The following is a 13,978-nucleotide window of genomic DNA, read 5'->3' as shown; positions in this document are numbered from 1 at the left end:
AAGTTGCTCTTCGGGGCAGCGGGCCTGGCGCTCGGCAGCCCGGGTGACACCGGCGCAATTGGGTGTCAGTAGCTCGGCGCCCGCAGCGCTGGGCCCGCGGAGGCGCCGGGGCTGCCGGTCGGGGATGGAAGCGCGGACCTGCGCGCCCCGGGCCACGGCTGGAGGCCTGGTGACCCGGGGCTCCTATGGGTGTGGTCCCCTTGTTTGAAATGTGACTTCCTAGGTCAGAAGCGCGCGTCTGAGCCTGTGTCTGTGTCCCAGGCTAAATGCATTGTGTGTTCGAGGTCCTACTGATACTCCCTGGCCGAGTTGACTGTGCTCCTTGGAACGTAACAAGGAGCCACACTCGCTGCCAGAGCCTTGGAGACGCCACTGCGATGTGGGTGTTTCATGAGGGAATTCGCGTCGGCCTCCTTGTGACGCTGTGACATTGAGAAGATAAAACACATGAGAGCAGAGGACGTGCAAGGCCAGGAGGTGACGGCCAGTTGGGAGGCAGGCGATAGGCTTGGAAATCAGGTTTCACAGGGAGGTGGGACCTCCCAGGTCCTCTGGTGCGCACACCTGTCCGCTCCTTGGCAGTTGTGCTGCAGAAGAGACAAAGCGACTGCAGAGATGACGGGGTCTAGCAAGGGGTGGAGTGGGTCTCGGTATCAGAACTTCTGGCTGTTCCTCGCCCTCAGCGTCTGAGTGCCGTCTGAGTGAGGGTGTCTGGCAGTTTAAACTCCATGAACGTGCCTGGGAAGTGGACACGGTTGAGTTTTGTGTGGCAGGTGAGGGTGCCACTTCAGCAAGGTCACGTGATTCCACAGACTCGTCCTTGTGATCCCAGCTCTTCCTCACCCATCCCCAGTCGGTGGGCACCCTGTCCTCTAGGGTGAAGGTAGGTGCGGAGAGGGGGAGGGAGCAGCTGCTGAGCGCTGGTGTGTGCTGGTTACTGTGGGAGGGGCCTCACATTGCGGGCGCCACCCGACTTAATTCTCACGCAGCCTGAAAGGTTGGCCTTGGCCCTTGTTTTGCCGATGAACTGACAGGTAACTCGTTTGTTTGGTGTCAGTGTATAAAGAACCTACTATGTTCCATGTACCCTTCCAGGCAGAGGGAGGGGACAGATGAATTAGATGACCTGAGGGTCCAGACTTGGGCGCCTGGATTAATGACAGTGCATTAACTGTACTGTCGTTTGAGTTTAGGGGAAAGGGCCAGTGTTAGGCAAGTCGGATTTGAGATTGCAGACAGAAGCCCCTGCCTACAGGCTGATGGGATCGAAGGATTGGATCTTGCAGGAGACAGGAACTGGAGCAATTTGAGGAGAGAAGAGCTGAAGGTGGAGGGCAGCCCTTGGGGCATGAGCAGGGGAGGGAGGGGAGAAGCAGAGGCTGCAGAGTGGACGGGGGTGGACGGGTGAGTCTGACCAACACCAGGGGCAGTTTCAGCAGACGGTTGGAGGGGCAATTGCCCAGGAGCCTGAACAGCCAGCACTCCCGGCAGTTGTCTGGGAAGACCCGGGTGAACCTGGGAGCTGTCCTTTAACCAGCGGTCAGCATGGGCCGGTGTTCGGGGCACGGCGTGGAGATACTGGGTCAGCGCACAGGCAGGTGGTGGGTGGCTGCCAGCATAGGAACATAGTCACCGGCATTGTGATGGCTTTATATGGTGACGGGCTTCCCACCCCAGAGTCGGGGCGATCACTGTGAGGTATACAGAGGTCGAGTCACTGGGTGCACCTGAAGTTCGTCTTGTCTGTCAGCTGCACGTTCTAACCAAGAAAAGGTGCCGTACAATGTCCCCTCCCAGTGGGGTCACCTCATCGGCCCTTCCTGAGGGTGCTGCCCTGCAGGTGGGATGCTGGAGGTCTGTCTCTTCACAGGCCCAGAGGGTCGGGGTGGGGGACTGGAACTCGAGAGCTTCCCTCGTGCTCGGGCTGGTGTAGAGCTTCTCACACTTTCCCCCGAATTCTGAGGACCACAGCCTGGTGCGCAGCTTGAAGGACCCCCCTGGGAGAGGCAAGCTCCTTTCCACGTAGTTCAGTGGTTTTAAACCATTGTCCACCACAAGCGTCTACCAGTGGTTCTCAACCTTCTGGCCCTTTAATACAGTTCCTCATGTTGTGACACAACCATACAATTATTTTCGTTGCTACGTCATAACTGTAACGTGGCTACTGTTATGAATTGTCCTGTAAATATCTGATGTGCAGGATGGTCTTAGGCGACCCCTGTGAAAGGGTCGTTTGACCGCCAAAGGGGTCGCGACCCATAGGTTGAGAACCGGTGGTCTAGACGCAAGCGTGGACCTTCCCCACATGCCACGCACGTCTGCAAAAGAAATGTTTTCCTACGTGGCAGCTCTGACCAACTTTAAAATCATTTTTTGTGAGAGTTTTCAGCTGAAAATATTCAAGAACACCTGAATTGTAATATATTTATTTTTATAATATTCATTGCAAATTGATTTTTCCAATTAAATTCAAAATATCATGGTGTGTGGGGATGGTTTCCGTTTTGGACGCGATGCGTGGCACTTAACTGGTTAAGAAAAACTAGGTCAGCATGCCATTCCATTCATCAGATACTGTGTCTGCCCAGAGTCTGACCAGTCTGCACAGAAGCTGCCAAGGAGGGTCAGGGAGCCGCTCCCACCGTCCCTCCCAGCTCCGGGAGTCCTGGCCGGTCACCCCCTGTCAGGGAGGAGGTGGCTGGAGGTCATAGGGGGCCCTTCCAGCCCCACAGTCCTGTGGTTCTAGAACGAGTGGCGGCCGTGGGTGCAGCGGGGAGGGGAGGCGGGTGTTGTCTCCAGGGTCTGGACTGTGTTTTCTGCTGCCACGTCCGTCAGTGCTCGGTGCTACCAACTGATCCTCCCTCTGCCACTGGCAGGCCTGGGGCGAGCCCTCCCCCTTGGAGCGCCTGCCTCCTCAGCGTTCTCCAGGGTCTGGAGAGAGTGTTTGTACAGATTGGCACAGTTCAGCGCCTTCTCTAGTTCTGTCTGCATTCTAGTCCTTCGGAGGCTGACTCCTACCCACTTTTTAAAATTTTTATCTTTTATTTTATTGAGACATTTTGTAGAGAATTTTTAGGTTCACAGCATATTTGGACAGCAGTCCCACATAACCGCCTGTGCCCACATGTCCAGCCTCCCCATTGCCATCACCCCGGAGTCGCAGCATCTATTACACCGATAAACCTGCGCCCACGGCACCTTTGCCTGAGCCCGCAGTGTGCATTGGGTTGCACGCTCCGGGTTGGACAGATGCAATGACATGTACCCCCCACCATGGCCATCACACAGAGTCGTGTCCTGCCCTAAAAATCCCTGTGCTACCTGCTCCTCCCTCCTCCCAAGCCTCCGGCCGCCATGGGACTTTTTCCTGTCTCTGTGGTTTTGCCTTTTCCAGAGGTGATAAGAGTTGAAATCATACAGGATGTAGCCTTTCGGACCGTCGTCTTTCACTTAATATGCACGTAAGGGTCCTCCATGTCTCTTCCTGGCGTGATCATGTCTTCATCGTGTTGAGGAGTCATAGTCCATGTGTGCCCGTCACTACTGAAGGTTGGTTTGAGCTCGACAAATATGAATGAAGTTACCCTGTGCACATTTCTGTGTGGGCTTGTGTGTTGAGCTCCTCTGGGTAAATACTGGGGGGCATGGCTGCTGGGGGTGGTGAGGCTGCCCCCACTTTCCAGGAGCGGAATGGTGGCCCTGCCCCTGGACGTGTGGTTCCTGCGGAAGGTGTGCTTTTGGTTGAAGGTCTGTTTCAGGCCCCTCCTCCCAGGAAGTCTTCAGGTTTCTCTCATAAGAAGGGGGTTCTAGCCCTCAGTCTGACACACAGGGTGCAGCCCAGCCTGTCCTGCCCGCTGTCGGTGTGGTCTGGTCTGTGCTGGCTGCACTCCGTGCTGTGACTGGCAGAGGACACCAGCTGGCTCGCCCACGTGCTGAGTTCTGGGGAGCTGTCAGTGGGGGTGCTCTTGCCCATGGCAGGCAGGCCACAGGGTTTGTTGAGTGAATTTCCAAGCTTTCCCAAGCCTGTGCCGGGAGCCTCCGCTGCTCTGGGGAGCGAAGGCCAGCTGGATCCCCCTTCGCTCTGCAGTGGGGTTGCTGGTGCCCACACCTGGCGCAGCCCCTGGGCAGCGTGCTGTCTGTTGCTGGCAGCAGGTGTGAGCGATGGCAGGTGGGCCGAGGGCTGGGCTGGGCTCCGCGGGCCTCGGCTTGTCGGGCTGCACGTCTAAGGGCTGGGAACTCCCTGGGGAGAGGCCCCCAGCTGCTAGGTCGAGGCCAGTGCGATCTGTCCCCCAGCGGAAACGGCTGTGGGTGCTGCCTCTCTCCTGGATGCTGCCACGTCTCTGCCGCTCATTGCTGGGTCACGTTTGCTTTCAGGTGTTCCAGAACTTTGACCGCATGGCTCGCCAGGACGATGAAAAGAGGAGGAAGGAGCTGGAGGAGAAGATGAGGAGGAAGGAGGCGGAGGCTGCGGAGGCAGAAGCTGCAGCCTTGGGGGAGCAGGCGCCTGTCCCTGCCCCAGAGCTGGAGGTGGAGGTCCACACCACAGACGCGGCTGTGGCCTCGGGCGGGCCTGCGGAGCCTCAGGGCCAGCTGCGTGACGTGCAGAAGGTGGCCCCCGGCTCCCGGGAGGCTGCAGAGCCACCGGCCTTGGACACGGGTGCTGCTCAGACCCCGAGGGAACCCCCACCTCTTCCCAGGTAAGCCCTTTCTCGCTGGACACGGGGGTGGGGGTGGGGAGTTTGTGGGAGTGGTTCTCACTGGGTGACAGCTCCCTGCCAGCACTTATTTAGCTCCTCATGTTTGCAGGCCTAGTGACAGTACTTTGCTTACACAAACGGGGGCAGTGGCTGCCGCCTTCCTCCCTCTGTCCCTGGTGAGGTCAGGCCGAGTGTGCGGGTCACTCAGCCATGAAGGCCTAGGGTCTGTGGGCTCCGGCAGTCCCGGTGGTGTCCCTCCCTGCTGGACACGGTGGGACATGTGCCACGGTCCTCGGCCTCACGGTACTGAAGGGGCTGTCGGTATAGGGGGCCGTGCACCAGAGTCCCCTTGGCGTGTCAGTGAGTGGAGGCTGTGCCCTCGCTGCTCCTCAGGATTGAGTCCTGGTCTGTGAGCTGGTCACGCGCCTCTGCCCCTGGCGGGATGCCTGTCTGTGCTCCTGGTGCCGTGTTTGGGAAATTGGTCCCTGCCCTGTCCTGACCAGGGGAGCCCTTCCTCTGCCTCAGCCGCAGCGTCCCTCCCGCTCTCCTGCTGCTGCCCCCTCTCAGGCTGTTCTGAGCGCAGCTGTTAGTGAGGCAGCCCTGGAGGTGGTGATGTGACACTGAAGGTGGACGGGCAGCACCAGAGGAGGCTCAGACAGCCGGTGTCGGCCGGCGGGGCCGGTGGTGCGGGAGGGGGCTGGGCGTGCACGTCGGACTCCAGCTGAGAAGGAGGGCCTGGAGGGGTCGGCACAGGACAGGGATCTGCTGGCCCCCGGCCGAGGATGCTCATCTCAGACGAGCTCCTGTGCAGGCGGCTGGGAGGAGCCTCCCCCTGCGTTGGTCCCAAAGCTGCCTGTGGGGTCCTCATTGCTGGGGATGTTCTTGTCGCATATTGAAGGGAGCCTTTTAAAAAATAGACGTGTCCCAGCCCGGCCGGGGGTCTCAGCTGGCTGGGCGGTGTCCTGTGCCCCGAGAGGTTGCCGGTGCGGTTCCCGGGCAGGACTCAGACCCGGGTGTGGGTTTGACCCCGGGTCAGTGTGTGCACAGGAAGCAGCCAGTCGATGCTTCTTTCTCATCGCTGTTTCTCTTTCACTCCCCCGCTCCCTTCCTCTCTCTGAAATCAATAAAAGCACATTAGAAGAGTGTCGTTCTGTCTTCCTCGTGCTCGCAGGGTCTCTGAGGGGGGAGAGTGCCAGTGGCCCTGTCTGGACCCGTGTCCCCTGCTCTGGTGGTTCCCTTCCTCGTTCGCCGCAGTCTGAGCTCCGGGCGCTGGGGGTTCCTTGTGTTTATGCTGCAGGGGATTTCTGAGCCCTGGACCCCAGGCTTTCTCCATCGTCTCTTCTCCGAGGTCCTGTCCTCAGACATTCTTTCCCTGCTGGGGGTCCGACCTCAGCTCACCCACCCACTGTTGACAGCAGGAGACGTGCTTTCTGCAAATTCCCTTGGATCCTTTTTTAGGGTTTGCCTTCTGCTCACATGGCTTTGCTCTAAACTGTTTAATGTGTTTGTAGCGGCTGTTGAAGGTCTCCATCGTCTCTGTCATTTCTTGGCTGTTTCTGTTGGCTGAATGGCCTCCTGATTTGGGCCGCATTTTCCTGTTCTTCCCACGCCTGTAACTTTATGTTGGAGGCGGGGGGTTGTCAATGCCTTGTTGCGTCTGGGTTTCCTTCGCGGGCTGTGGAGTGTTGTTCCTGCGGGCAGCGACGGCACCTCCAGGGGCTCGCTGGGAGCCTGCTGGGCATCTGGAGCCCTGCGGTTCTGGGCTGGTGCTCCCTCTCTGAGCGCGGCCTCGGGGGCTCTCCCGAACCTTCCGTGTGCATCGGGTCCTGCCTTCAGGCTGCTGGAACTGCCGTGTCCTGCCCTTGGTGGCCTGGGGACCTTGCTGGCACCCTGGGGCTCCCCTTTCCCGGAAGCCTGTCCCTGAAGAGAGGGGAGTGAAGACGGGATGTCCAGTTACTTCCGTCCCGTTTCGTTTATTCCAGCATCACTTGTGTCAGCCAGAGGGACAGCTGGACGCTAAGCACATCCGCACGGTGTCAGGAGCGCAGACGTGGTGTGGGGGTGGCAGTTTGTGTCCCTCAGCGAGCACCATTGGGGTCGCAGGGTGGTGCTGTGGCCTCAGGGAGGGAGGCTCTCCCGGGCGGTCAGCCCCGGAAAGGTGGGGCGGGTCCCCTGGGACAGCAGCTCAGCCTGTTTCGGGGCCTCCATAGTGGTCTGTAGGGGTTTGGACTGGCCTCGCTGCCCCACAGGCACCAAAGCCCATTTCTTATAGTAAATCTCTTAACATATTTCTTCTGGTTCTGTTTCTTTGGTTCAACCCTGACTTATAGATATTCTCATGATAGAATATCACGTGAGAAAAGCAGGCTTCAAACTAACAACAAATTTGGGAAATATTTAAAATTATACAGAGGGAAGGCATGGAAGGAAACATTATTAATGGTGGAATTGTTTTTCATTGTCATCTTTGTCCCTTATGTTTTCTAATTTTTTTGCAACGAGCTTACATTTTATTTTATTATTTTTTGTATTATTTTTATAAGTTCTAAAAACTTTTTTAAAAGGGGCTTTGATTTTGATTCTGAGTAGCCGCGAGAATGGCTGCCTGGTTGTGGTGGTTTTGTAGAGACTGCTCTTCTGTTCTTGGGCCAGCGCTGTGTCCTGGGCAGCCTGAGCTGTTGGTGAGGCCCCAGCTTGTTGGGGGGAACCTCAGGGGGGCACACACCAGCGCCCTGGGCAGGGCCTGAGCTGTTGGTGAGGCCCCAGCTTGTTGGGGGGAACCTCAGGGGGGCACACACCAGCGCCCTGGGCAGGGCCTGAGCTGTTGGTGAGGCCCCAGCTTGTTGGGGGGAACCTCAGGGGGGCACACACCAGCGCCCTGGGCAGGGCCTCAGCCCTCAGGAGCTCACAGGTTTTCCGTGAACATCGCAGGAAGTGGCGGCCATGTCTCCGAGTCCCACCTGGGTTGGAAAGTGGGCGTGGAAGCAGCCTGTCCTGCTCTCCCCAGGTGGTGCCAGGTCCCCCGTCAGTGCCCAGGGTCTGCACCCTGTAAACTTGGGTTGGGAATTAAGGCAGTTACTCTTCTGATGACCACACACAAGCTCCGTCCGGCACCCTGTCCAAAAGCCAGTTCCGTGGAACCGGGTCTGAGACGCTGGCTTCCACTGGCTCCGGTCGGCCGTCCACTGCTGGAGGCTCTGCCAGTGCTAATCATGGGCAGCGGCCACTCGTCTCGTCCTACTGTCCCGTCACAGGCTTGTTTAATTTAAACAAATTCAGCAGAGGCCCTGCGGGGAAATGCAGTAAGATAATAAAAGCGTGTGCATCTGTATTTTACGTACGTTTTTAGGATAAGCCGTATTCACTGTGTCCACTTTACACAAGAGTTCACTGTTGGAATGTTCGTGACTGACAGGTGTGGTCCCATAAGGGCCATCGACAGACAGGACACTCCGCCCACCCAGCTCTGGCCTCTCTGCCCGTCCCTCCAGGCCTGGCCAACCGCAGGTCTCTCTTGTACGTGTAAACCACGCATGTGGCACTTCGGGTGGTTTAGGAGATATTGGAGGGAAATTTTAATTTGAGCTACGCCCCACCCCTGCCCAGGGCTTACAGGGCCCAGTTTATTCCTTAGAGGGGGGTCTGGGCACACGTGTCCTGGACACACCAGAGGGCACCTGAGAAAGTGCGGGGCTCTGCCCGGCTCCCAGCTCCACGTTGTTGCGGTGAGGACATTGTGACGGGTGATGCCCAGGGTCCTGCTGGGACTGCCCGGGCCGTGCCTGTGCTCAGAGGATGGTGGGTGCTGTGCCGAGGGCAGAAGGAGCTGGACAGCCAGGCGCCTCTCAGAGCTGCGGCTGTGTCGTCCTGCAGTTCACGGCTCGGCCGGCAGGTGTCGCTGCAGCTGGTGCTGGGATGCGATGGAAATCTACACAGGCTGGGCCACCTCTGGCTTTGCCTTTATGGATCAGAAACAGAATTCTCTAACAAAGAAGATGAAAGAAAGTAAATGACTGCCTGGGAGCTGGGCCGCCTGAAGGGTGCTCTGCACTGTGATGTGCATGGTGTGCACGCTCCCAGGCTGTCCCTCCGCCTGCCCGGGAGCAGGCCACAGCGCGTGTGATGGCTGCCGGCTGAAGCCTGGCCGACAAGCTGGTCAGGAGGCTGCTCGTGTCTTCATGTCCATGTGGCAGGTCCCTGGGGCCCCTGGGGAGGCACAGTGTGCAAGAGGAGCTCAGGTTTCCTCACGCCTCCTCCCGGCACGGGCACTGCTCACACCTCAGGCGCCCAGGTCCAGCTCTCAGCAGAGCCCTCCAGCTCCTCCTCTCGCTGCCCTGCCCCCTCGGCACGTGTCTCCTCACCGTCTGCTCTCAGCTGGAGGTAGTTCTGAGCCGTGTGTGAAGTGCCTTTTATGATTGGTTTAGGAGCTTAACATTTTTAACGTTATCATTGCTTTCAGAGAGGAAGGGAGAGGGAGAGAGAAACATCAATGATGAGAGAGAACCACTGATTGGCTGCCTCCTGCTTGTCCCCTACTGTAGCCTGGGTATGTGCCCTGACCAGGAATCAAACCGTGAACTCCTGGTTCATAGGTTGATGCTCATCCACTGAGCCATCCTGCCAGGCTGCATTTTTGTTTTTATTTGGAATTCACTATTAGCATGTAGCTGTTCGCTTCCCCCCAGCAGAGGTTACCTGGGTGTCTGACCGCACTGATGTGCACGGAGCTGCTTGGAGACTGGAGCTGTGAGGCAAGGAGAGGCGGGGGGGGGGGGGGCAGTGAGGGCCGGCGGCAGTCCTTCCCCCGAGAAGTGTGTGTCTCAGGGTGAGCGCCCGAACTGCCTGCTTCCTGCAGGTGGAGAAGTTGACACGTACAAGCAAGACGTCCTCGTGTGGCGCCACCATGTGAGGGTGGGGCCAGCGTGTGGGCGCGGGGCAGGGTCATGGGCGCGGGCGCGGGCGGGACAGGGGTGCGCCCTGTGTTAGGAGAGCAGCTCCCAGCCCAGAGAGCCTGCTCAGCACTAGACAGCCAGCTCCCCGTGTGCTTTCCTGTCACACCAAGAAGGCCTCAGGCCAGCTGGCCTGCTCCCGTGGGCAACAGCGTGCACCCACCGAGGATGTTTTCGTAGAATCCGATCAGACGGCAGAGCCGGAAGAACGCACCGGCCCGCGCACCCACGCCAGCCCGTGCCGCCCTGCCCTCCGCCACCCGCCAGTGTTTCAGTGCCTGGTTTTCTGGTAATGTCCCAATTCACATAACAGTGATGACGGTGTGTGTAAATCTGCAAATAAGGCCCCAGCTACATATTGCTTGTAGTTGACCATCTATTCTTTTATTCCCTCAAAATTCATTTGTTTAAAAAAGCGAGGGTTGGCCCATAGAGTTTATACAGTCTGCGTTTTGCTGGCCTGTGATGTGGTGAGCTCGCTGGGGACTTAGGGTAAATGTTTTTGGAAGTTACAAGCGTGCCCTGGCCAGTGAGCTCAGTGGTTAGAGCGACAGCCCATGCACCGAGGGCCCGTGGGTTCGATTCCCGGTCGGCCACTTACCTGGGCTGCAGGTCTGATCCCCGGCCCCAGTCGTGATGCACATGGGAGGCAACCAGTTGATGTCTGCCACATCCATGTTTCTCTCCCTCTCTCCCCCTCTTGTCCTCTCTTCCTCCCTCTCTCCCACGCTCTTTAAAAATCAATAGAAAAACAGCCTCGGGTGAAGATGAACAATAAGAAAGAAGTTACAAGAGTGTGTGATGAGAGCGAGTTCTCCCTAAAGGCAACGTGGGTCATGTTTTCTTTTGTAAACTTGTGTTTCATAACATTTTTCACGTTGGCCCATGTTTTCCTGTCACGTGATTGCTGTGTGTGGACTCTGTCTTGTCCATGGGGGACAAGCAGTAGCAGGGACCTGTCTCCTGCTGCCAGCGTGTGGTGGGTGTGGCTGGCCTTTCCCCGCGGCGCTGGCCCCTGCCCCTGTCACAGTTGGGAACCCGCCCAATAAGCCCAGTGTTCACGGTGCTGTCCCAGCGGACTCCTGGCCTGCCCTGGAGGGAGGTCTTGGGAGGGCCTGGGCGCGCCCACGCGAGGGGACGCTGACGGAAGCAGGATCTTTTGCCTTCAGAGCATCCCCCGTGGCCGCACGTCACCCCGAGTCCCCTGGGGAGTGTGATTAGGTGGTTCCTGGCCTGGCCGTCACCGCGGTGCTCCGTGAGGGTGCTGCCGTGCTGCTGGAACGGGCGCATGGACATCTGCTGGACAGGTTCCCGGACGGCCTCCTGCGTCACAGGGCCAGGCTGGGCCATCTGGTGGGTGGCAGCCAGGCCGGGTGTCCTGGCCCCTTTCTTGGCCGCTGTTAGCTTTCACCTCGTTGGCTTTGTGGGAAATGCCACGCCCTGTGTGTGTGCTGGACTGTGACTGGCAGTGCAGGTGACTCTGTATTTTCTCTTTTCCTCTCTCTGTTCCTGTCTGTCTCTGTGTTGGCCATTCTTGACTGAAATGCATTTACAGCTGGAGGACTAGACCTGCATCTCCGCCCCCCCCCCGGCTTTTTTTGGAAATTAAATTTTCTATGAGAAAATCTGTTGAAATTTTCTTTGGGACGACGTCAAATTCATGGTTCGAATCAGAGAATTGACGTGTCTGCATTGAACCTTCTGTATTCAGTCTGTGTTGCCCTGTAGGATTGTGGTTTTATTCAGTCTGTGTGTTGTGGGGTTTCCAGCTGTGTCTCCGGCGGTTCCCTTAGATTCTCTGAGAATGCAGGCTGTTTGGTACTTATTGTAGTGTTTTAGTGACAACAGCATTTAGAAGTAAACGGTGCATGTTTCACATTTAGAACCTTAACCACAGCCGCATCTCTTGGTCCTGCGGCCGCAGCTCAGCTTGGGCTGAGGCGTCAGAGGCTGGGAGCCACGTGGTGAGCCCCAGGGCAGTGGTGCCCAGAGTTCCCGGGTCTGTTAATGTGCGTCTTTAAGACACTTTCCACTTTTAGATCATCCAGGTGCCCCAAAACGTTGAAATCATACAGAGACTTCCCATGCACCCACTCTCGGCGTTCCTGCATCAGGTCCTGCTGCAGCCACCTGGCCAGGTGTGGCCTCATCCCTGCACGGAACCACCTCCTCCCTGCACGGGGCCACTCCTCCCTGCACGGGACCACTCCTTCCTGCACGGGACTATTCCTCCTCCCTGCACGGGACCACTCCTTCCTGCACGGGACTATTCCTCCTCCCTGCACGGGACCACTCCTTCCTGCACGGGACTATTCCTCCTCCCTGCACGGGACCACTCCTTCCTGCACGGGACTATTCCTCCTCCCTGCACGGGACCACTCCTTCCTGCACGGGACTATTCCTCCTCCCTGCACGGGACCACTCCTTCCTGCACGGGACTATTCCTCCTCCCTGCACGGGACCACTCCTTCCTGCACGGGACTATTCCTCCTCCCTGCACGGGACCACTCCTTCCTGCACGGGACTATTCCTCCTCCCTGCACGGGACCACTCCTTCCTGCACGGGACTATTCCTCCTCCCTGCACGGGACCACTCCTCCCTGCAAGGGGCCACCTCCTCCTCCCTGCACGGGGCCACTCCTCCCTGCACGGGACCACCTCCTCCCTGCACGGGGCCACATCTCGTCAGACTTCTCCTTGCAGCTCTCCCTGGACAGGATGGTTTTCTATGATGTTTCCTGTGGCTGACAAGTTACTGTTTCTCCTTTGTAGCAACTAAGTGTCTAGTGGGGAGAGGCTTAGTAAACATTTTGTTTCTTCTTAGGGGTGCGCACTGCTAGCATTGGCACAGGGGGCTGTTCCCGCCCTCTCTGGGCGGGGATTGTGCTGTGAGGAAGGGCTCGCTCACGCCTCCATGTGGAACGGGGCAGGCGTCATGGTTCCTGCAGCAGGACCTGATGCAGGAACGCCGAGAGTGGGTGCATGGGAAGTCTCTGTATGATTTCAACGTTTTGGGGCACCTGGATGATCTAAAAGTGGAAAGTGTTTTAAAGACGCACATGACGCCTCCTCCCCTTTGAGGAGGTCAGCTTCTCACCTTAGGACCAGGCTGTTCCTTCCTGGACCAAACCTGCTGGTAGAGGAGCCTTTTCCCCCTTGGCCCAGCCTCTGGGTCCCTGGCTCCCCGGCTCCCTGGTCCCCTGGCCATGCCGCCTCCCGCAGAACTGGCCTCGCTCCTGGCCACACTCCTGACAGGTGCCTCCTTTCTGGCGCCGCCTCACTCACTGGCGGGGCACCTGGTGCAGGCAGTGCCGGCTCCTCCTCCCAGGCCTGGGCACACCCATCCCCGGTCGGCTGGGGACCATCAGCGGCTGGGTCATGGGCCCGTGGTTTGTGGCCAGGACAGAGGTGGCCCAGGCTCGTCTGTCAGCCCTAACCCTCCACCACCTTCTCTGCCTGGGCCTGGGGAGGCCCCCAGCCCTTCGCCTCCCAGCCGCCTCCTTGGATGCTGAGCGTTTACTCACCAAACCCTGGTCACCTGCAGCAGGACGTGGCCTCCCTTAAAAGGGACACTTCGGTGTCGGATGCCCATCTCAGGAGCAGGCAGGGTTGGCGCGAGCCACCCTGCTGTGGCCTGTGTCCCCGTGTCATCCCCAAACCACCGTGGGCCCAGCTGGTGAGACAGTCGCTCACCTCGAGGACGGTGTCGCCCAAGCTGACAGCCTCCCAGGGGCCTGAGGCCGGAACTTGTGAGCTGGAAGTTGGATGTAAAGTGGGGGTTTTAGAGTGACAGTGGGGTCCTGACAGGACTGGGTGGGGCAGTCAGGATTGGTAGAAACTCAGGGCTGTGACTTTGAGGTTCACTCGGAGGCCAGGTGAAAACTGGGGTGAGTCACCTTGTGGGCACATTGGACGCCCCTCGGGGCAGTAGCTGGCTGCGGGGGTCGGGTGGAGGGTCGACAGGGATGAGAACTGGGCCATGGCTGCGGCGTCTGGCCTGTGCCTGCTGAGTGGGTGGTGCGTGTCCGCATCTCGACGTGACCACCATTAGGCTGTCTCCAGGCTCTGCTTCCGCCGGGGCCAGGGTTCCCCTCCCACTCCCCAGGAGGTTGGAGTGTGGTTTTCTCTGTCTCGGTACTTCTCCCTTCGGAAGTTGTCTGGTGATTGGAATAGTTTCCTCATTTTGGATGACTAGGAGTAGAGAATGGAGTTAAAAGACTAAGAATTCCAGCATTTTTCAATGGTTATATTTATGGAACAGATGACCTACTTTTTGTTTTAAATGTATATCTCACTTTTACATAATTGTAAAAAATTGGAGTGCCTCTTTCC

At 58.2% G+C, this 13,978-nt stretch overlaps 1 protein-coding gene across 2 annotated transcripts in view; it reads left to right on the top strand.

Annotated features, from left to right (window-relative positions):
• Nucleotides 1-13,978, top strand: part of NUDCD3 (NudC domain containing 3) — a 25,481-nt gene that overhangs the window by 427 nt on the left and 11,076 nt on the right. Inside the window, exon 2 of one of the 2 annotated variants that reach the window (XM_006770384.1) lies at nucleotides 4,370-4,697. In XM_006770384.1, the coding sequence (XP_006770447.1) occupies nucleotides 4,370-4,697 (328 nt within the window). The remainder of the gene's footprint in view (nucleotides 1-4,369; nucleotides 4,698-13,978) is intronic. The other variant, XM_015568224.1, reaches the window with a different exon arrangement.

This window comes from Myotis davidii, unplaced genomic scaffold (genome assembly GCF_000327345.1).
Source record: "Myotis davidii unplaced genomic scaffold, ASM32734v1 scaffold1364, whole genome shotgun sequence".
In the NCBI taxonomy this organism is placed as follows: Eukaryota; Metazoa; Chordata; class Mammalia; order Chiroptera; family Vespertilionidae; genus Myotis; species Myotis davidii.
This window is presented reverse-complemented; position numbering and strand designations above follow the sequence as displayed.